At 34.3% G+C, this 17,701-nt stretch overlaps 1 protein-coding gene across 1 annotated transcript in view; it reads left to right on the top strand.

Moving 5' to 3' along the window:
• LOC121422510 (sorting nexin-14-like) overlaps positions 1–17,701 on the top strand; it is a 50,005-nt gene that overhangs the window by 16,502 nt on the left and 15,802 nt on the right. The window contains exons 9-17 of the mRNA XM_041617631.1: positions 276–320; positions 1,125–1,208; positions 2,760–2,874; positions 3,953–4,108; positions 5,449–5,506; positions 9,765–9,831; positions 10,725–10,780; positions 16,838–16,923; positions 17,481–17,533. Of these exons, the coding sequence (XP_041473565.1) occupies positions 276–320; positions 1,125–1,208; positions 2,760–2,874; positions 3,953–4,108; positions 5,449–5,506; positions 9,765–9,831; positions 10,725–10,780; positions 16,838–16,923; positions 17,481–17,533 (720 nt within the window). The remainder of the gene's footprint in view (positions 1–275; positions 321–1,124; positions 1,209–2,759; positions 2,875–3,952; positions 4,109–5,448; positions 5,507–9,764; positions 9,832–10,724; positions 10,781–16,837; positions 16,924–17,480; positions 17,534–17,701) is intronic.

Here is a 17,701-nt window from a genome sequence, read left to right as displayed (position 1 = left end):
GATATTTTCTCTCTTATGATGTAAAATTTCAATATGATTGGTGCAAAAAAGAATGAGACATCAAACAGAACAGATAAGACTATTCCTACATTCTGTCAAAGTGTAAAAAAAATAGAATGCTAATTCAATTCACTTTCCAACTTTGTTGTTTTTTATTACTGCTCTTTTAGTAATAGTTTGATATACAGGGGTATTTGATTTTTTTAATATTGTCAGTTTTGTTCAAAATAATACCTGCTTATGATATGGCACTTATCTCTGCTTCTCGTTTTCAGGATGTTGTCAACAAGATGCTTGAAGTCTTTTTCGATGAAGAACCCGTGAGTGCTTTGAACTTGACATTATTCTGAATCGGGCTTGATTGAACCCTTCAGCAGTGACAATAAGCTATATGAGCTTCATGCGGTCATGTTAATGCTTACTAACTCATTATTATTTAAAGGTCAAGTCCACCCCAGAAAAAAAAATGTTGATTTGAATCAAAAGGGAAAAATCCAACAAGCATGACGTTGAAAATTTCATCCAAATCGGATGTAAAATACGAAAGATATGTCATTTTAAGGTTTCGCTTATTTTTCACAAAATTTCACAAAATTTGTATTATTATATAATATTGCATTTTTTTACAAATTTGACAATAAGGACCAACTTGATGTAAACAAAAAATGTTAAAACATTAGAAATTCCATATATTTAGGGAGGAATAAGAAACACCTTTCACATGACAGTGAGGAAAAAATTAGAATAATTCATTTTTCATTGAATAAAATGCAAAAGAAATAGTGAGTGGATGATGTCATCAGTCTCCCCATTTGTATAGAGATCATAATATGCATATAACTGTTTTTTTTAATTAAGTGAACATTAAAAATGTCCTTTCTTATTTTACATCCGATTTTGATGAACTTTTCAGTGTTATGCTTGCTAGATTTTTTTTCTTTTTATTTAAATCAACTTTTTGTTGAGGTGAACTTGTCCTTAAGTTGTCATATCAAAGGAAGATTGGATAATCAAATAATCAATATTGATGAATTAAGCAAGAATTTATAAGATATACTTTGTCCTTATTCCTGCATAACGATCATATCTGTAAATATATTTTTTCTTTCATATTTCTTTTTTAGATGGCAAAATCTACAGACCCACCGACAGAACCTGTTAACATCTTGAAAGCGTTTTGCGAGGCCAAACCATGCCATATTTCTAATGTAAGTAAACATTGCATCTTTCCTTAAAAAAGATATGCCACTTGTGACTTGCAACCACCAAAGCAACAATAAGTCACCAAAAAAAGTTATTATTATTATTTGTTTGGTGTCACCTGTGCTTGGGAGGTGAAAAGCGAACCGAATCACTATGACCCGCAGGTCTATCCTCCCGATAGAACTGATTGGGGGGAGTGCAGGTTGATCACTACACCGGGGTTTCCTCCCACTCTTATATGAATAGTGCAGTGGGTTCTTAACGTGCAAAGGCGGTGACTTTCCTCTACACTGGGCCTCCATTAAACGTCCTATCCAAGGGACAGAGTGTTTTCCATTGTAACATAGCCTTCATTTATGAAACATGGTAGAGACGTTTACACACAACGCACTGGCTTCAGTCATCCGCCCAGGGTGGACTCGAACCCACGATCTTAGGTTCGACGGGCAGATGCGTTATTAAATGAGCCAGCAACGCTCTGTAAATAGCCAAAATAGTAATTTGGTCTTGGTCTTCAATATGTAAAAATCAGCTTTTCTGAAATGCTAACTTTCTTCGTTTTACTGTCAAAATCTGAAGTTGATAACTGACCCATTTAACTGCATAAAAGTTTCATTGAGATTGCGCAGAGTGTGCATATCTCCGGCTTGAGTGAACCCCAAACTTCGCTTTTCTCTATATTCTTTGAATCTGTCTCTATAAATCCCTCCTACATTCAATCAAGTATTTGTGATGGTTGTTTCAGATCAATTTTGACAACTTATACATTATTTTAAAGCTCAACAGAAATTAAAAAAAAAAAATTGTGTGACTTATGTTGGTTTGGTGTTGGCAGGTAATTTATTACTGAAGGCTGATTTATTTCTTATTTAATTCAGTTATATTTGTCACAGGGTACCCCTTTCAGTCATAAAACTGAATAACAAAACCTCTTTGTATGACACAGAAATTTTTCTGAATCTTGCCCAAACTCAAGTGAATTTATTATTGATTAATTTGACATTTCAAATTTAAGTCATAAACATTACCCATAAGTGTGACAGTGGCAGCATATTCACTGTTTTTGTCATTGCACTATTTCAAAATTGCATCACACCTCTTACAATGTGGTAATAATTTTTTTTTTTCATATTAAAAAGGGAAATTTAATTATTTATTCTATTCAAGTAAAAGGAATTACGGTGTAATTTGTTTCAATTATGGTTCAAGGACCAAGGCTGTAGTATTGGTTTTTAATGCTGTATTGATATTTTGTTTGTACAGAGCATCTAAAACGTTTTGATTGTTTCATTCATTTATTCTCAAGCTTTTAATTTCATTTTTTATTTTCATTTATTTGCTGTGATATTAGTATTATTATTATAACTTACATTTTGCTTTTCCCATTTAGGCCCAAAGCACGTACAATGAATTGACTTGTGCACAATTATGTAAACTATGAATTATTAAGTTTTTGATATACTGATGTTTACATATATGTAATCAACTATCTTGGTGTATAATGAAAACATATTATTGATGGGTACAATGTATTCTTTTGTATTGTTTTGTTGTAGGCCCTTCATTATGAAACATCAGAGATTCTCAGCAACAGTACTCTGCTCTTCCCGTTCCTTCAGTTCATGCGGAGAGAGGGCGCTCTAAACCTTCTCCAGTTCTGCCTGACAGTCGGTAATCACCTATGAATCCTGCCTTTTGCAAAGTTTTCTTGTAGGCAATCAGATCGCAGAATTTTACAGTGGCTTGTTGTACTGTATGCTAATGATAGAAATTTTCATGAAATATTGACGTCAACAATTTTCACTTTTTGCATTTCAGCGTTTGGTAGAGCATGATGAAAACCCCCACAGCCCATTTTTTTTGAGAATCGGTCCATGGGGGCCCTAAGATAGGACCTCATGAATACATAATTAGAAATTTCCAGTATTTTGGATATGATTTTGTCATTTTCACCTCATTCTTTTCATAAATAAAGTGCTTCTAATCTTAAAAGAGTAAATGAATATCAATATAAATTAACGTGCCATCTTTGTATACAATCCTGAACCGGACTGTAAAATTTAATGAAATTTATGTGGATTTTAATTGAGTAATATAGGTTTAAGCTCAGTGTTATGATCGTGTTAGGTCTTAAATTGCCCAGTTCTGTTGATTGCATAATTCTCAAGAACTGGCAATTTGGTGAATTTCAGAGTACAATAGCAAAAAATCAAGCACATGAACCCAGGTTAATTTTTGCATTTTTGGAATATTTAGGTTCTTAAGGTACTCTGTGCAAAATTTGTTGAAAATGACATTTCATTTTAATTGTTGAACATCCTTAAGAGACCAAACAGGAGGCTGTATTGCACAGGTGAATGTCAGTGCAGCTTCTCTAATTACAGCTGGGTTTTTTCCTAATATTACAACGGGTCCTGGTAGGTGATTCCAAAGTTTGACATTACGTTGGAAGAAAGAGAATTTGTAAGCATCTGTGGTTGCATTTGGGAAAGCATATTTAAGGCTGTGATCATGTCCAATATATGTGGCAGGACCAATGGTAGGAGGAAAAAGTACAGCAATTAGATGATGATGAATTTTATGGAAGAGGGTACACTGAGCAAGAAGACAGCATGTATAGAGATTATCCAATCTGAGTGCAGACACAAGGGCTGAGATGTTGAGGTTAAGTTAGAAATTACCATGAAAAAACAGCATCCAAATCGAATTGGTCTATGCCCAGATTATCATTCTCTCCTATTTATGACAGAGGATTTTAACAGACGAAGCCTGGTCCCCGACATGACAGACCAACAGAAGCGAGACCTTCATCTGGAAGCGAAGGAGCTCTACAATCTCTACTTTGCTTCCGACGCTGTGGATAGGATCAATTTTCAGGAGGATGTCAACTCAGCATTCCAAGACAGTAAGTCTTTAAGATTCATAGATTCAAAATATTTTATGGCCTGTTAAAACAGAATTCCAGCCTCTCCTGGCAATAAATAATGATATGAAAAATCCATAATTTATAGTTTGAAATAGACATGAAATGAAATACGGTACTCCGATAATTTGCTTTGCCCAATTGATCGTGGGCCCAGCAGCCGCTGTGCAGTGCCAGATCAACGAGGCTCGATCCTTTTAATCGTTAACGCCAAACAGGGTAGCAGCAACTCCCATCTTTTAATGTCTTTTGGTCTGAGGCGGCCGGGTTTGAACCCCCGACGTCCCGGTTGTGAGACGGATGCTCTACTAACACACCGGTCTAATATGGTCCATTTATATAGTGCAGTTACTATATGCATACAGTATACTCTATTGCCCTTGATACTTGGTATCATATTATTACCCTGGCTGTAGCTGAGCCACCATATAGGTGCTAAAGCATTCACCGAATAAATACAGAGCATTAAAAAAATGTGAAGTATTTGTCATGAATACAAACATACCATGAATTAGTTATGAAATACTCAGAACATATAGAAGATCTCTCTCTCTCTCTTTCTATATAATATATAAATCATGTTAAGCATTCTCTAGCCCACTATATCACAGAAGAAGAGAGCAACAGGTTCAGTGAACCAAATCAGATATCTTCACCTAGATATTGGGAGCCAGAGAATGCTGAAAAGTAGGGTACTTATACAAAATATTTTTTTTTATAAACTGACATTTCAAATTGACATTCACTATCTACATGTAGCTTTACTCCAGGAGACTAAAAAAAAGTTTGAAATTTGTTCATTGGGATGATTTATCACCATATTCTAACGCTTACAGCTGATGACATTGACTACCCAAATATGCAATATAATGGAGCCCTATATTGAAAACACTTTTCTTCTTCTAAAGCACAACGTAAGAAATGAAAATGTTTGAAATTTGTGCGGTTCTGACTCTCGCCTTGCATTCAGAGGGTCGTGTGTTTGAATCCCACCGTGGCCTAGCATCCCTTGGCAAGGCATGAATCCACAATTTGCCACTCTCCACCCAGGTTTTAAATGGATACCCGGTAGGATGCAAAAGCCCATGTAGTATACCTAGCAATTGAGTCTTGGAACTCTTGTTGGAATGCTCCCCAGGAGTCGGAGAAAGTGCATATATTGTGTGCAAGTATGCCAGGATCTGATGACCGGGGTAATAATTGCACTGTAAAGTGCTTAGAAACATGGTGTAATAAGTGCTATATATAAATATAACTATTAGTATTATTATTATTATTAAGCCTCTAATACATGAACAATTTTTTTAAAAATAATTTTTTAGTTGTTACAGGACCTCCTGAAGGAATTATTAAGATGAGGAAGACATTGACCCTCTTTGAGTAAGTCTGCTTTCATTAACTCTGTTCTTTACTGCATTTCATGGCAAACCCGCTTAGTGGTTCACAGCTTTTATAAAGTAAAATTAATCTGCTATTGCAATTATTCTCAGTTACAATAAATATTTCTATTAAGCCTGGCACGAGTAGTGATTTTACTACTCGAGGCGAGTAAAAAAAAATACTCGAGTTTTCTCGAGTACTCGAGTAGTAATTTGACCTTAAAATATCGCCATCTACGATCATTAATTACGGCCAAATTGTAATTCGGACGAAGGCAAAATGTGCAAGAGTTTTGAGTGACAACGTCCATCACGGAACGCAACAGGTGGGACCATACGATTACGAAGCCTGGGTCTATCACACAGTAACTTTTCACGTCTCAAAAGCCGATATTACCTAGATTATTCATACAATGCTCGTATATCTGTCTTAAGTAGTTATTTTGAAGCGGAAAATTGGTCTTTATTTTCTGGTAATACCGTCTTCGAAGTTCGAACCAAGGTCGTAAATTTGTTTGGTATTCCATAGCCGCCGACGAACAGAACACAATCTCACTCGCATACTCGTCGTTGACAATGATACAGCCTTTTATCAAGACGTGAGGCAGCGCATGCATGATTGCTTGGTACTTCAATGCATTACTATTTTTGGTAGCGTGATCGCGATAAGACTTGAGAAAAGGCCATACTCGTGTCAATGCACATTGTCTCATTTCTCTCCCATAACTGGGGTGCCCGGTGCGTAATAAATCTTGCTCAGTGAATTGGGAATTTAGTGAAGTAGTTCGTGAAATGAAAATGCCATGCTACATCTACATGTATATTCTTACTCCCGCGCTCACTCTCAGTCTCTCACCTGTCACTCAGTGATATCTTTGCCGATTTCCAAATTTATTTGTATCTTTTATCACTTGTCTTTAGGCCAGGAGGGGGGGGGGTCTAAAATCTAATGAGAATTTGAGGGCTCCGTTGATGTCTAGATAACGGACAAAACATTGTCATCTTGTAAGTTTTCAGTCATAACTTCCGAAGTTTATTTTGCGAACATTTTTTTTTAAACTCTAAAAACAAAACAAAACTCTGAATAGCCACTTACCGGTAGTTACAGGCTATAACTAGGAAAGGAAAAAAACAACAACGGCAAAATAGTAATCACAAAGTTGAATCTAATCTACTAATAAGTAATAACGCTTAATTTAGAGAGTTAAAGACCGTTAAGACATGAAGTATTGTAAAAATGAGGAAATGATAAATAATTCAAGAGCTTTAAGATGTACAAATGGGCCTTAGCAAAATACGCGAAAATTAACTCTATATTATTTTTCATCTCTGTAAGTCTCCTGTTTATATGTTTCAAAGTTGTAACGGTTAGTTTGGGACGTTGGTCTTTGCCATTTGGAATACAAGACACACATAAAAAACAACAACCGTAATCACAAAGTTGAATCTAATCTACTAATAACGGCTAATTTAGAATGTTAAATACAGTAAGACATGAAGTATTGATACATGAAATGTTGAATAATGCAAGAACTTCAAGATGTACCAAGAAGCCTAATTAAATATATGCAAAAATTAACTTCATTATTTTCCATCTCTCGAAGTCTCATATTTTATCAGTTTTAAAGTTGTCATGGTACTTAGTTTGGGACGTCGGCCTTTGCCATTTCCAAGAATCCTACAATTACGAACTTACTATTACTTGCAGAGGCGTGCTTTTGCGTCGCCGTTTCGTTTCATTTTACTTTCCTGTTTCCTCTCAAAGCATGTCCGTCATTTCCTGATTGTACAGGGCTTTTCAGTTTTCAGCGAAGAAACAATGTACAATTAAATTCATCACTCATCAGAGAGGCATTCTTTTTTACTTTATCGCTGACAACATTAAAATATATCAATATTAACATGTTGTATGGGTTAAATAAAATGTGCCGAACTGCCGATGCAGTTCTAAACTTCCAATCGTACATGTATTTATGTATAAGAAAGAATCATTAATATCACGATCCTCCTTTGATTATCGTATTCGATATTATTTTTTTTTCTTCTATATTATTGCTTATGGGACATAACTGCCTATTCGTTTCCAAGACATTAGCAATATAAACTGGAAAGATCATTGAAAATGAAATTGCCAAATTGATTTATTAATGATGTCTTATCTTATGCACATAATCTCTTGTCTCGCCATACGAAAGAAAGGAAGAAACTGTTTAGATCACCACTTTCACCAGATTTTGACCATTAATATAGATAGGCACCTGACGTGCTCTTTTAAGAATACTTATAAGTTATTACTTGCAATTAGTAGGTTAACGATCACGATTAACATAAACAACGAACTTTTTTCCTCTACCTTCTTATCTCTCTTCCCCTTCGCCCGTCTCTCTCTTTCTCACACTCTCTCCATTATCCACCCTCTCCCCCCTCTCTCTCTCTCTCTGTTTCTATAGCTCTCGCTTCATCTCTGTCCCAGAAAAGTCAAAACTCATCAAAAATGGTTTCAAAGCAGTGAGAAAGAATTGCTCTACCATACCATGTCAGTGATGTCACATTTACTCATATTCAAGCTCTCTAATTTTTATGACAATAAACTAGTAAAAAAAACCTAAAAATTGTTGCGTTTTTATTGACTCAGTCGGTATGAGAAATAACCGCTTTGACTAATGAACTGAACTCATGCATGAAACACGAAAGTGCAAAACTGAGATAAATCAAATTTTAAGAACACGATAAGACTAGATGAAAGGGTCCCCCAGCTGGGTACAACTATTTATCTAGCCATATGTTTCACTATAGTTTATAATCGTATTATGATAAAGGAAAGGCATTTTTGACTAGATGTACTAAAAAGAAATAATAAAAAAATATTAGTTGCACCCAGCCGACCCATGATTTTAACTAACTGGTTTTAAGAGCGTATGTATTGAATTTTAATTATATTCCTACTACTACAAGACGATAAAATCGTTTACTTTATTCATGAAACAGCGAGCAGTAAGAACTAAGAATAGAATTTAGGCTGTATATCATCTTCAAGTTCGCACTATGAGAGAATTCAAATTCAATTACTTCAAATACATTTTAAAAGCACGCTCTAGTCTCTACTTAATGAGCTCCCTTCAGACGATTGGCAGCTGCGCAAGCGCAGTAAGGGGACTTTGATTTGAGCGCAGACTAGGCTTCCCGTCGATATGAACGACTGCAAAAACAATTTGTGGCTTATTTTGTTCATGGACGAGCTACGCGACGGGCGAACCGAAAAATAGGAGTGTAAGTTGCGATTTTGAATCTACTAATCTTACCCCCGAATATGATTTCAACAAACGGATAAAAATAAAATACACGCATGGCTAGCTAGTAATGCGCCGCACTCGTAAGTCGCAACTGTGGAGTACTGGAGTTACGAAACAAATTAACAATGCAATTAAAGTATATTCTCGGTCAATATCATTCTGAACTTCACGAACGTACGAAGCACTGCGAACACAGCGGAGTGAGCGGACTACGCAAGCCACTCCGCTACTGGCATAAGCGCTAGCGCCTAGGTTTCCCCGGTCACATGAATTTTGAACTTGTGCCGCGCAAGCAGGACTTGTGCGCTCTGACTTCAATTCCGCCGTTAAAACATCGTGAATAAACTGTTCCACGTGAAAAAATTAAGAATTCTGTGTAAAATTATGAACAGCAAAATTCACAATTCAACACGAGTGGTCGAGTAGAGAGTCTTCTACTCAGAAGAGAGTGAGTAATCCAGCGAGTGAACGAGTGGAAAAACAGTACTCGTACATCACGCGAGTACTCGAAAAATAAAAATTCCCTACTCGTGACGCGAGTAGTAAGGCAACACTCGAGTCTACTCGAGTAGTCGAATACTCGTGCCAGGCTTAATTTCTATATGTATATAACGTTTTTATTTAACTGATGATTATATCATAATAGAATTACCAGCACTTTCCTTCATTTTTTCTTTCTTCTTTTTCCTAATGTGCTCTGAGACCTTTGTAAGGTGTAATGAGCTATACAAGAACTGTATTATTATTATTATTTGTTTTCTTCAGAATAGAATATAGATAAAACATTAGTCATAGCGAAATATGAATATAGTAATGATATGAGATAATGAAAAGTTACAAATTTAAATTTATTAACACTGATTCTGTTGTTTTTTTGTCATGTCATGTTCCCAATTTAGAGTAACAAACATTAAACATAATACATGTATATCCCCTTTGAATGTGATGGATGTCTTTTTTCTGTAGAGCTTATGAATATGTGTTCAGTCTGCTAGAGAGTACATACTGCCCCCTGTTTCATCATTCAGAAGAGGTATGGACATGATTTTATTATTTTTATTCTTCTAATTTAGTCCCATTATGTGTACTTAAGAGTCAATGACTATTGCCACTTTAGACTCACATGTGGAATATGGATAGTACATCTTATCTTGCAAGAAAATATATTTAAAATAATGTTTTATCACTTTTGCAATTTTTACAATCATAGAACAACTGTCAAATTGTGAACATTATCATACTTGTTGTACTGTATATGATAATGATTGTATGCGCTAAGCTTGATGATGATGTTGAATTATGAAATGAATTACTTTTATATCTAAGGGATTTCCTATGTTGGTATGCAACAAAGGATTGTTCAAAGATAAGATGAATTTCCTACATTACATATAAATCATAAAATCAAACTCGTTTTAATTGATCATTGCAAGTTCGTGAGACCGTTTTGGATCACCCATTAGATACACTTTTGTATATCAAAGATGCCCTAAAGGCTCAAGAAGGCTAAATTATTCCTCTCAGGTTATAAAATGAACAATTGTTCATATTTCATTTGAAAGAAAACATATTTATTCCATTGTGAGTCACAGTCTCACAAATTCATTTTTTATGAAACATTTTTAATTTGCAATTATAAAAAAAAAATCATTTCATTATTTTTCCTTTGTATGCAAAATCAAATCTTTTTGTTTCTGTATAACTTGCATTGTTTGTCAAATTATTTCATTGTATATCTAAGTATGTGTTTTTATTCAAAGGACTGAGTAAATATTGAATTTCTCTTGAATCATGATTTTCAGAAAATCTGTCATCTTGAATAATTATCCAACAGATATTTACTTCAAGGTTTAATAAACTAAAAATATTGAATGACATTTATGCAATCACTAAGTAATGAACTTTGCGCTCTTTGTTTTTTCATAGTATTACACCTTGTTATGTGGAAAGAGAAGACTTGCATTGGCAAGGGGATCAAGCAAGTAAGTTATCTATCACAATCATTATTTCAAAGATCTTTACATCCAGTCCTTAACTGTCTAGTATCAATATCAAATATTGGCACTAATGTAAATATGCTTAGCTTAATATTTGTAAAGCCTCAGTCACATTTGCTCTACGGCGTGCAAACGGCGGCCGTAAATACCTGAATTTGAAAGATTTCTGCGGCGGTCGCAGGGTCGACGTACAGCGGATTGCTATACTTTACAGGCCGTGGAGGTGGATGTAGAATTATAGTGCGGAGTTGTAACATTTTATTTCTACGCTAGCCGTAGCAATAACTTAGAAGGGTCTACAGCAGCTGTGAGTGTGCCTTGCTTCCACCTTGCATCTGTCGTTATTATAAAACCTACGACCATTCGTCATCATTTCAAGGACATACGGCTGCAGATTTTCTGTCTCCATAAATTTAAAGATACGCCATGCGGTGCACCTAACATGTGACTGCCACAGTAAGGGACCGTAAATATTCTGCGTTGACCGTAGAATTGCTACTCACTGTCAAAATTTTAGAATCTACGGCAGCCGCAGCAAATGTGACCGAGGTATAATATCAGTTGTCATCAGACTTTTATGCATAAAGAAATTTAATGTTCTAATTGTCAAGACCATAGCTTAACAAGCCTCTACTGTTTAATGCACTGCAATTATATCCTGTATTATTCAAGAAATATTAATGCTAATGTGCATGTTATACTAACATAATCTAATGTCATATGATTCATTATCTTCATATCTAATGTATGTAAATTTCACTAACAATACTCACATGTTGCACAGTATTTATTGAGCCACATCCAAGATTGTCCCCACACAGTAACAATTAAAGGTAAATTTAGTTGTGGGTATGATTTCAAAATGATACAGAATCCAATGAAATTACCACTCAAGTGTCTGTTTGCATAAATTACAAATATGTTCCAAGGGATTCTGGAAAAAAAAGGGTGTAATTGCCAAGAAATTATAAGCAATAGAAGCATGGGATTCGAGGCAGATGTGTGGTCTCTTTAAAGCAGTAATAATACATTGTCGCTTATCTGTGTTGATGATCTGTAGTGTGATAGCTTGTCAGCTTAAATTTCATGATTTCACAAAGTTCAATTTATAGAACTACCAGAGTGAGATCCACTATGGTAAAATGACAATTTGCTTTAATCTTTGTTTTTACAGAACTCATGAAATCAATGCTAACTGCAACTATTTTCATTTATCTTTGACAATCAATAAACAATACTAAATATCACCTAAAGATTGTTTAACAAACCTTCCCATTTTTGTGTTTTCCTTTTATGTTATTGCTTCACTGGATCTCTTTCCCCTCACCTCTCTTTACTTCTCGTATTCTTGGTAAACATTTTTTTTCACCCTTTCTCTTGTATTCCCCCCCCCTTTCACCCTTCTACCCAACTTACTTCACAAATCTGCAAATCTATACCTTCTATCTTTTGTCTTATTTTCCCACTCTATCAACTTTATGCCAAATTTTAATTTTACCTTGATGTACAATTATCATCCTTGAATAATTGATATGAGAAAACTTTATTCATACTTCCTCTGTTGTCTTTTTCTATATATTGTAACTCACTTGAATTGGCAACTACTCATTCCCCATATACTTTATATACACCATCAATACACAACCCTACCTAATTGCACTGATATAACTGTTATTAACCCCAATATTGCTCCCTTTGTAGTTGTTCTACACCTGAACCTGTACCCTCCCCTATAAACTCCACTCCCCCACCCCTCTCGGTCCTCCAACGGTCATTATTCATGCTCTATTCAAAGGACCAGTCACGCCGGAGAACCAACTCTAAACCGACCAAAGCTATACGTTTCTAGCCACCCCAAAACCAGCAATAAGTCGCTGAAGAGAATCATGAGATTTTAATTGAGTTTGAAAAGCACTTCCTAAGCTTTAAAATGATATATAACTTGTCAAAATTGATCTACAATAACCTGCTCAAGTATTTGATTGAATGCAGAAAAAATCAGTGATTAAAAGAATGAGAAAATGACATTAGAATTTTTAGTTTAAACAAGTATGAGATAAGCAAACTGTGATCAACAATCTTAGTGAAACTTCCAAGGCATTTGACAGTATTACTTTACTCTTTTGGATAAACCCATGGTTTATGTAGATTTCCTGTAAAAATTACACTCTACCACGTATATTAACAAGTGTCCAATGCTGATGCACGCTTTTGTCACAGTGTGCCAGACTGGTGCCTGTTGCTATGGTTAAGTACGCTTTTTTATTCATCAGTCTGAGGACTCGTTAATTCAAAACAGTGGACTCATGAATAAAATAGTGTACTTAACCATGGCAACAGGCGTCAAGTTGGCGCACTTTGACAAAAGCGTGCATCAGCTTTGGACATATTTTAATACATGTGGTAAATAAGCATAGTTTATACAGGAAATCTGCATAAACCTTGGGTTCTATCAATGGTTTTAAAAACCACCTTGGTGAATTCGGGCCTTAGGGTTGGTGACATACCACTGGTCTGTTTGGAGTCAGGATCTTTGCTGCGACTGTAGCATGTCCCATATTGCTATATATATATATATATATCATTGTATATCATCATATAACCTGTTTGTCCTGTAGAAATTGAAACATATGCTGATGGAAAGTATGGTTTTATCATAGAAATATATTGCCTGTGGGTTTTTACTAGGGTTAACTTGAGTGTAGCCTTTTCAAATGGTTCATAGTTACCATGCATGTGTATAGATGTCTTTTTCTCACTTGTCTATCTGGTGTTCATTCATGTATGGGGTTTCATTGGTATCCAAATATTTTTATGTAATATTATGAATGTATGGATTGCTATGAGAGATGTTTTTTTTTACAAATTCAAAGGGACTTCTGTTACAATGCAATTGTCTGATATGAGAGGGGTAAATGTATGAGGGGAAACTGTGGGGTTTGAATGCCTCCTTCACCTATAATACATTGTTTTCGATATACACCCGTTGTGTTGTGTCATTCAGTTGATTTGAAAATTATCTGTTGGGAATATAGACAAAATTAGGCGGCATTTCCTGGCTACTACAGGGAATGACCCTCACCACGACTCAAACGCCAACGGCTGTTGAAATATGCACTTGTTTTTGTAAGGGTATCATTTAATTGAACAGAGCTGCTGCAATGCATGGCCAAAAAAAGATGGAATGAGGGATGAATGCAGGGAAAAATTTTGCTTTACAAATTTGAATAGCATTTTTGGTCAAAAAGAGAAAAGCTATCAACTAGTAATGTACAGTCCTGTGTAAAAATATGCTATACAAGAGACTTTCTGCATAGCAGCCTTTCAAAAATGAGGGCCAAATTGTGATGCAATACCAGGAAAATTATTCCCTGGATGAATGGGAGTTGGTGCTTGACAAAGCTTAAATTTTTTTTTTTACTATTTTATTAAAAATGAAATATTTCTCCAGCCCTTTTTTTTTTTGGGGGGGGAGTTGTTTGTTCTTAATTATTTTGATGATGAAGGATTAAGAAGTAGTTTCTTTTTGTTAAAATTATTGATTCATGCATATTGGGGTATGAGAAAGGGTTTTATTCATCTGACCATTTAATTGCATATTGATTAGGCTACAGACATGTACATGTACTAGTGTGATGTTTCTGATCAGTAGCTTAGCATTTTAGTAGCTGTTAGCACTGTAATAGAAGAGCTACTTATCCATATTTGCTTAACAACGCACACCTGTAGTCCGACAAAGTTTGACAATGTACTTTATGTTTATCAGTAAGTCTTTGGTTTACATGTAGATAGTTGGTTCTAAGGTTATTCACCAAAGATTGAACTCTTACGGTAGGAGTGAAGGCTAAATTTGAAATACTGTAATCAGCTGCCAATGTTTTCACTTTTCAAAGGAAGCCAAGTCTGATCGAATGAATTAGCTTGAAATTCAAAATTACATTACTGTATAGATTTATAGTTTTAGAAGTTTGCAGTAAATCTTTTTATCAGTGATGCTTCTTAGTAATTAGTAGAATGCATTATCTAATCCATTTATAGAGTAGAGTTTTTAGGCTAAATAGATAAAAAAAATTCATAGACTGATTTGCTGGGAGTTGGTCAGTTTAACTCGGCCCTTACATGTATCTCAATTGGAATTTTCATTTGTAGTGTGATTTTATCATTTACCTCAAAACACTCAACCTTTATGTAGACCCAGCTGTCATAGTATTCTTACCCACGATGCAACAGCCAGCCTTTAATGAATACTTTTGTAGCGGCATCTTTCCAGTTTGATCTGCTAATTTCGAATGGGCATTATCTAGCTAAATTCAAGATTCCAAGATACTATTCTCAACCCAAAGAATTATGATCCATTTCTTTGAGCGGGCCAAGAATGCCCGTGTATAAGTGTTTAATTATTTGCAATTTTGCCGAAGTATTTGTTAGATTTATGTATTAGTTGTCCTTCATCTTTTAAGTGATATGTTTGTCATGTATAGTACAGTATGATATATCATGTGCTTGTGGGTGATTTTGATTTCATTTGTATTTCTCAATGTATGAATGATTCATCAGTGTCTAGTCGTGTAAGTGGATGAAGTTAGGTTCCTGAATTATATATAGATTTCCTAGATTTTCAAGTTAGTACCTGACTTTGTGAATGGTTTGTTGTTTCATTTATCCATTAAAATTAAGTTCAGTTGTACCATTTTACATAGTAAAATACATCATTCAAGCACATATATTAAACAAATTTTAAAGAATTGAATATACAGCTGCATAAAATAAGTTAAAGAACATAGGTTGTTTTATTGATTAAATGAAATCATCCGATGAAAGTATAGATAAAGTATATTTCATTTACCTGTATTTAGCTCCAGTATTTTTAGCAGCAATCATAACATCCACCACCTGTCAAAATTCAAGGTAGAAAAAAGTACCGAGCTTAAGCTTCAAATTTGCAGGAATATGGTATGAAGTGTTAAGATTTAGGTGATATAAACTTTTTCCAGTATACATGTGGCTGCTGCAAGGTCAACAAAAGAAAAAAAAATAAATGATAAAAGTTGTTTGGGGAATAAGCAATGGTTTTATTGATGGAGTTCTTCATATTATTGTTTCACGTTTGATTTGAGATTCCGACAAGATTCTACAAAAGTGAAACACAAAGATAAAGGGATCACAAATACCTGTGGAATGAATACATGAAGTGATGTATAGACTTATTAACTTCTTTGCTAGTAGGCCTACATCTTAATTATTCACTGTGAAAGTAGAACAAAACAGGCAAGTCACTTCTAGGCAAACAAATTTTGGTGCAAGCAAATTTAAATGCAAGCAAATTTCAGTAAAAACAGACATGGGTGTATTACTGAATTTACAAATGTAGGAGTTCTGTCATCACTCTCAGTTTCAGTTTAGTTTATTTCACTTCCATTTTCTGATAATAAACATAACAAACATATATATACATATGTATGAATGTACAAAACAGAATATGTGTCATAAGAATACTTTGATAATTAACAAATTTGTAGGAAATAGTCAGAGTATATATAATTCTTTCTGTTCCAAATACATTTTGATAATTAGACAAATTATAGATTACAGTTAGCATGTGAAAATGAAAATGAGGGACTTATTAAAAAGCAAAGCAAAACTTTACTTCTATGCTGCATTTAACAAATATACTTGTGTATCTCAATGAATATCCTATAACAGAGTATAATTTTACTTTAAAGAATTGATGAGCAGTTTAGTTGTCAGGAAAAAAAAATCTCTTTCTGTACATTTTGTACAGGAATCATGCAAACATGCCTAGCATATTATGATACTAGGAAAACTATTCTCTGCTATGATATGTTGTGCAATAAAATTCCTGACAAGCCTTTGAAATACAAAAAAAAGTGCATTAATTTTTATTCTGTTTCAATCTTAATACCCCAATGCAGTTAAAGCACCGTAAACTCTTTGATTAGTCTATATGTTGATAACAAATTGATTGATGTTTGCACTGAAATTGATATTTGTTTTATTCTTATTTAATGATCCATCTGATAGAGTGGCAAGCAAGAGGCCGAGTGATACATTTGCTGCCATGAGCAAGCTGGGAAGTAAAATCAAAGGTGTCTTCAAAGGACAGTCAGGTGAGGATATAGAATTTACTAGAACTCAAGTGATATCATGAAAAAAGCATTGACCTTTTTCCCAATATGTTAATTGAATTATTTTTATTATCATTGCTGTTATGATATATTTCTTTTTTATCATTGTTTATTATTATTTTTATTATTATTATTATTATTATTATTAGCTTTTTGCTATTCGCTCACATTCCAGTCATTACCTTATGTATTGTGTTATTTTGTCAAAATTTTGCAACTTCATTGTCATTTTACTCCATCATTATGGAATCATTGGATTGTTATTTTCCTGAACTTAATATCTTGTTTATTTTTCAGAGATATGAAAATAAATAAGTTTTAATTAGTATCATTTACTCAATCTTGGTTTTCATTTAGAGATGTGAAAATATATAAGTTTGAATTATTATCATATTATTGTTGTTATTATTATTATTATTAGTAGTAGTAGTAGTAGTAGTAGCAGTAGTAGTAGTAGTAGTAGTAGTAGTGGTAGTGGTATCATTGTCAATATTATCATTATTATGATTAGGATAATTCTTATTCTTTTTTTTTGATAGATGGAGACAGCCTGTTCAATCTTGATCTCTATGAAGAATCGAGTCAACCATCGGTAAGTACCCGCTGACATTGTAAAGGCAATATAGTGGACTGCTTAATGGCCCTAGATGTAATATAATGCATATTGTGTTTGTTTACCAATCTGATATTGATGTATATCTAGCTTGTAGAGTCAGTGTTTATAAACATGATATTGTGTTTGTTTAACCCTATCTTAACT

This window comes from Lytechinus variegatus, chromosome 10, assembly GCF_018143015.1.
Source record: "Lytechinus variegatus isolate NC3 chromosome 10, Lvar_3.0, whole genome shotgun sequence".
In the NCBI taxonomy this organism is placed as follows: Eukaryota; Metazoa; Echinodermata; class Echinoidea; order Temnopleuroida; family Toxopneustidae; genus Lytechinus; species Lytechinus variegatus.
The sequence above is the reverse complement of the archived record's forward strand: the minus strand, read 5'-3'. Positions and strand labels throughout refer to the sequence as shown.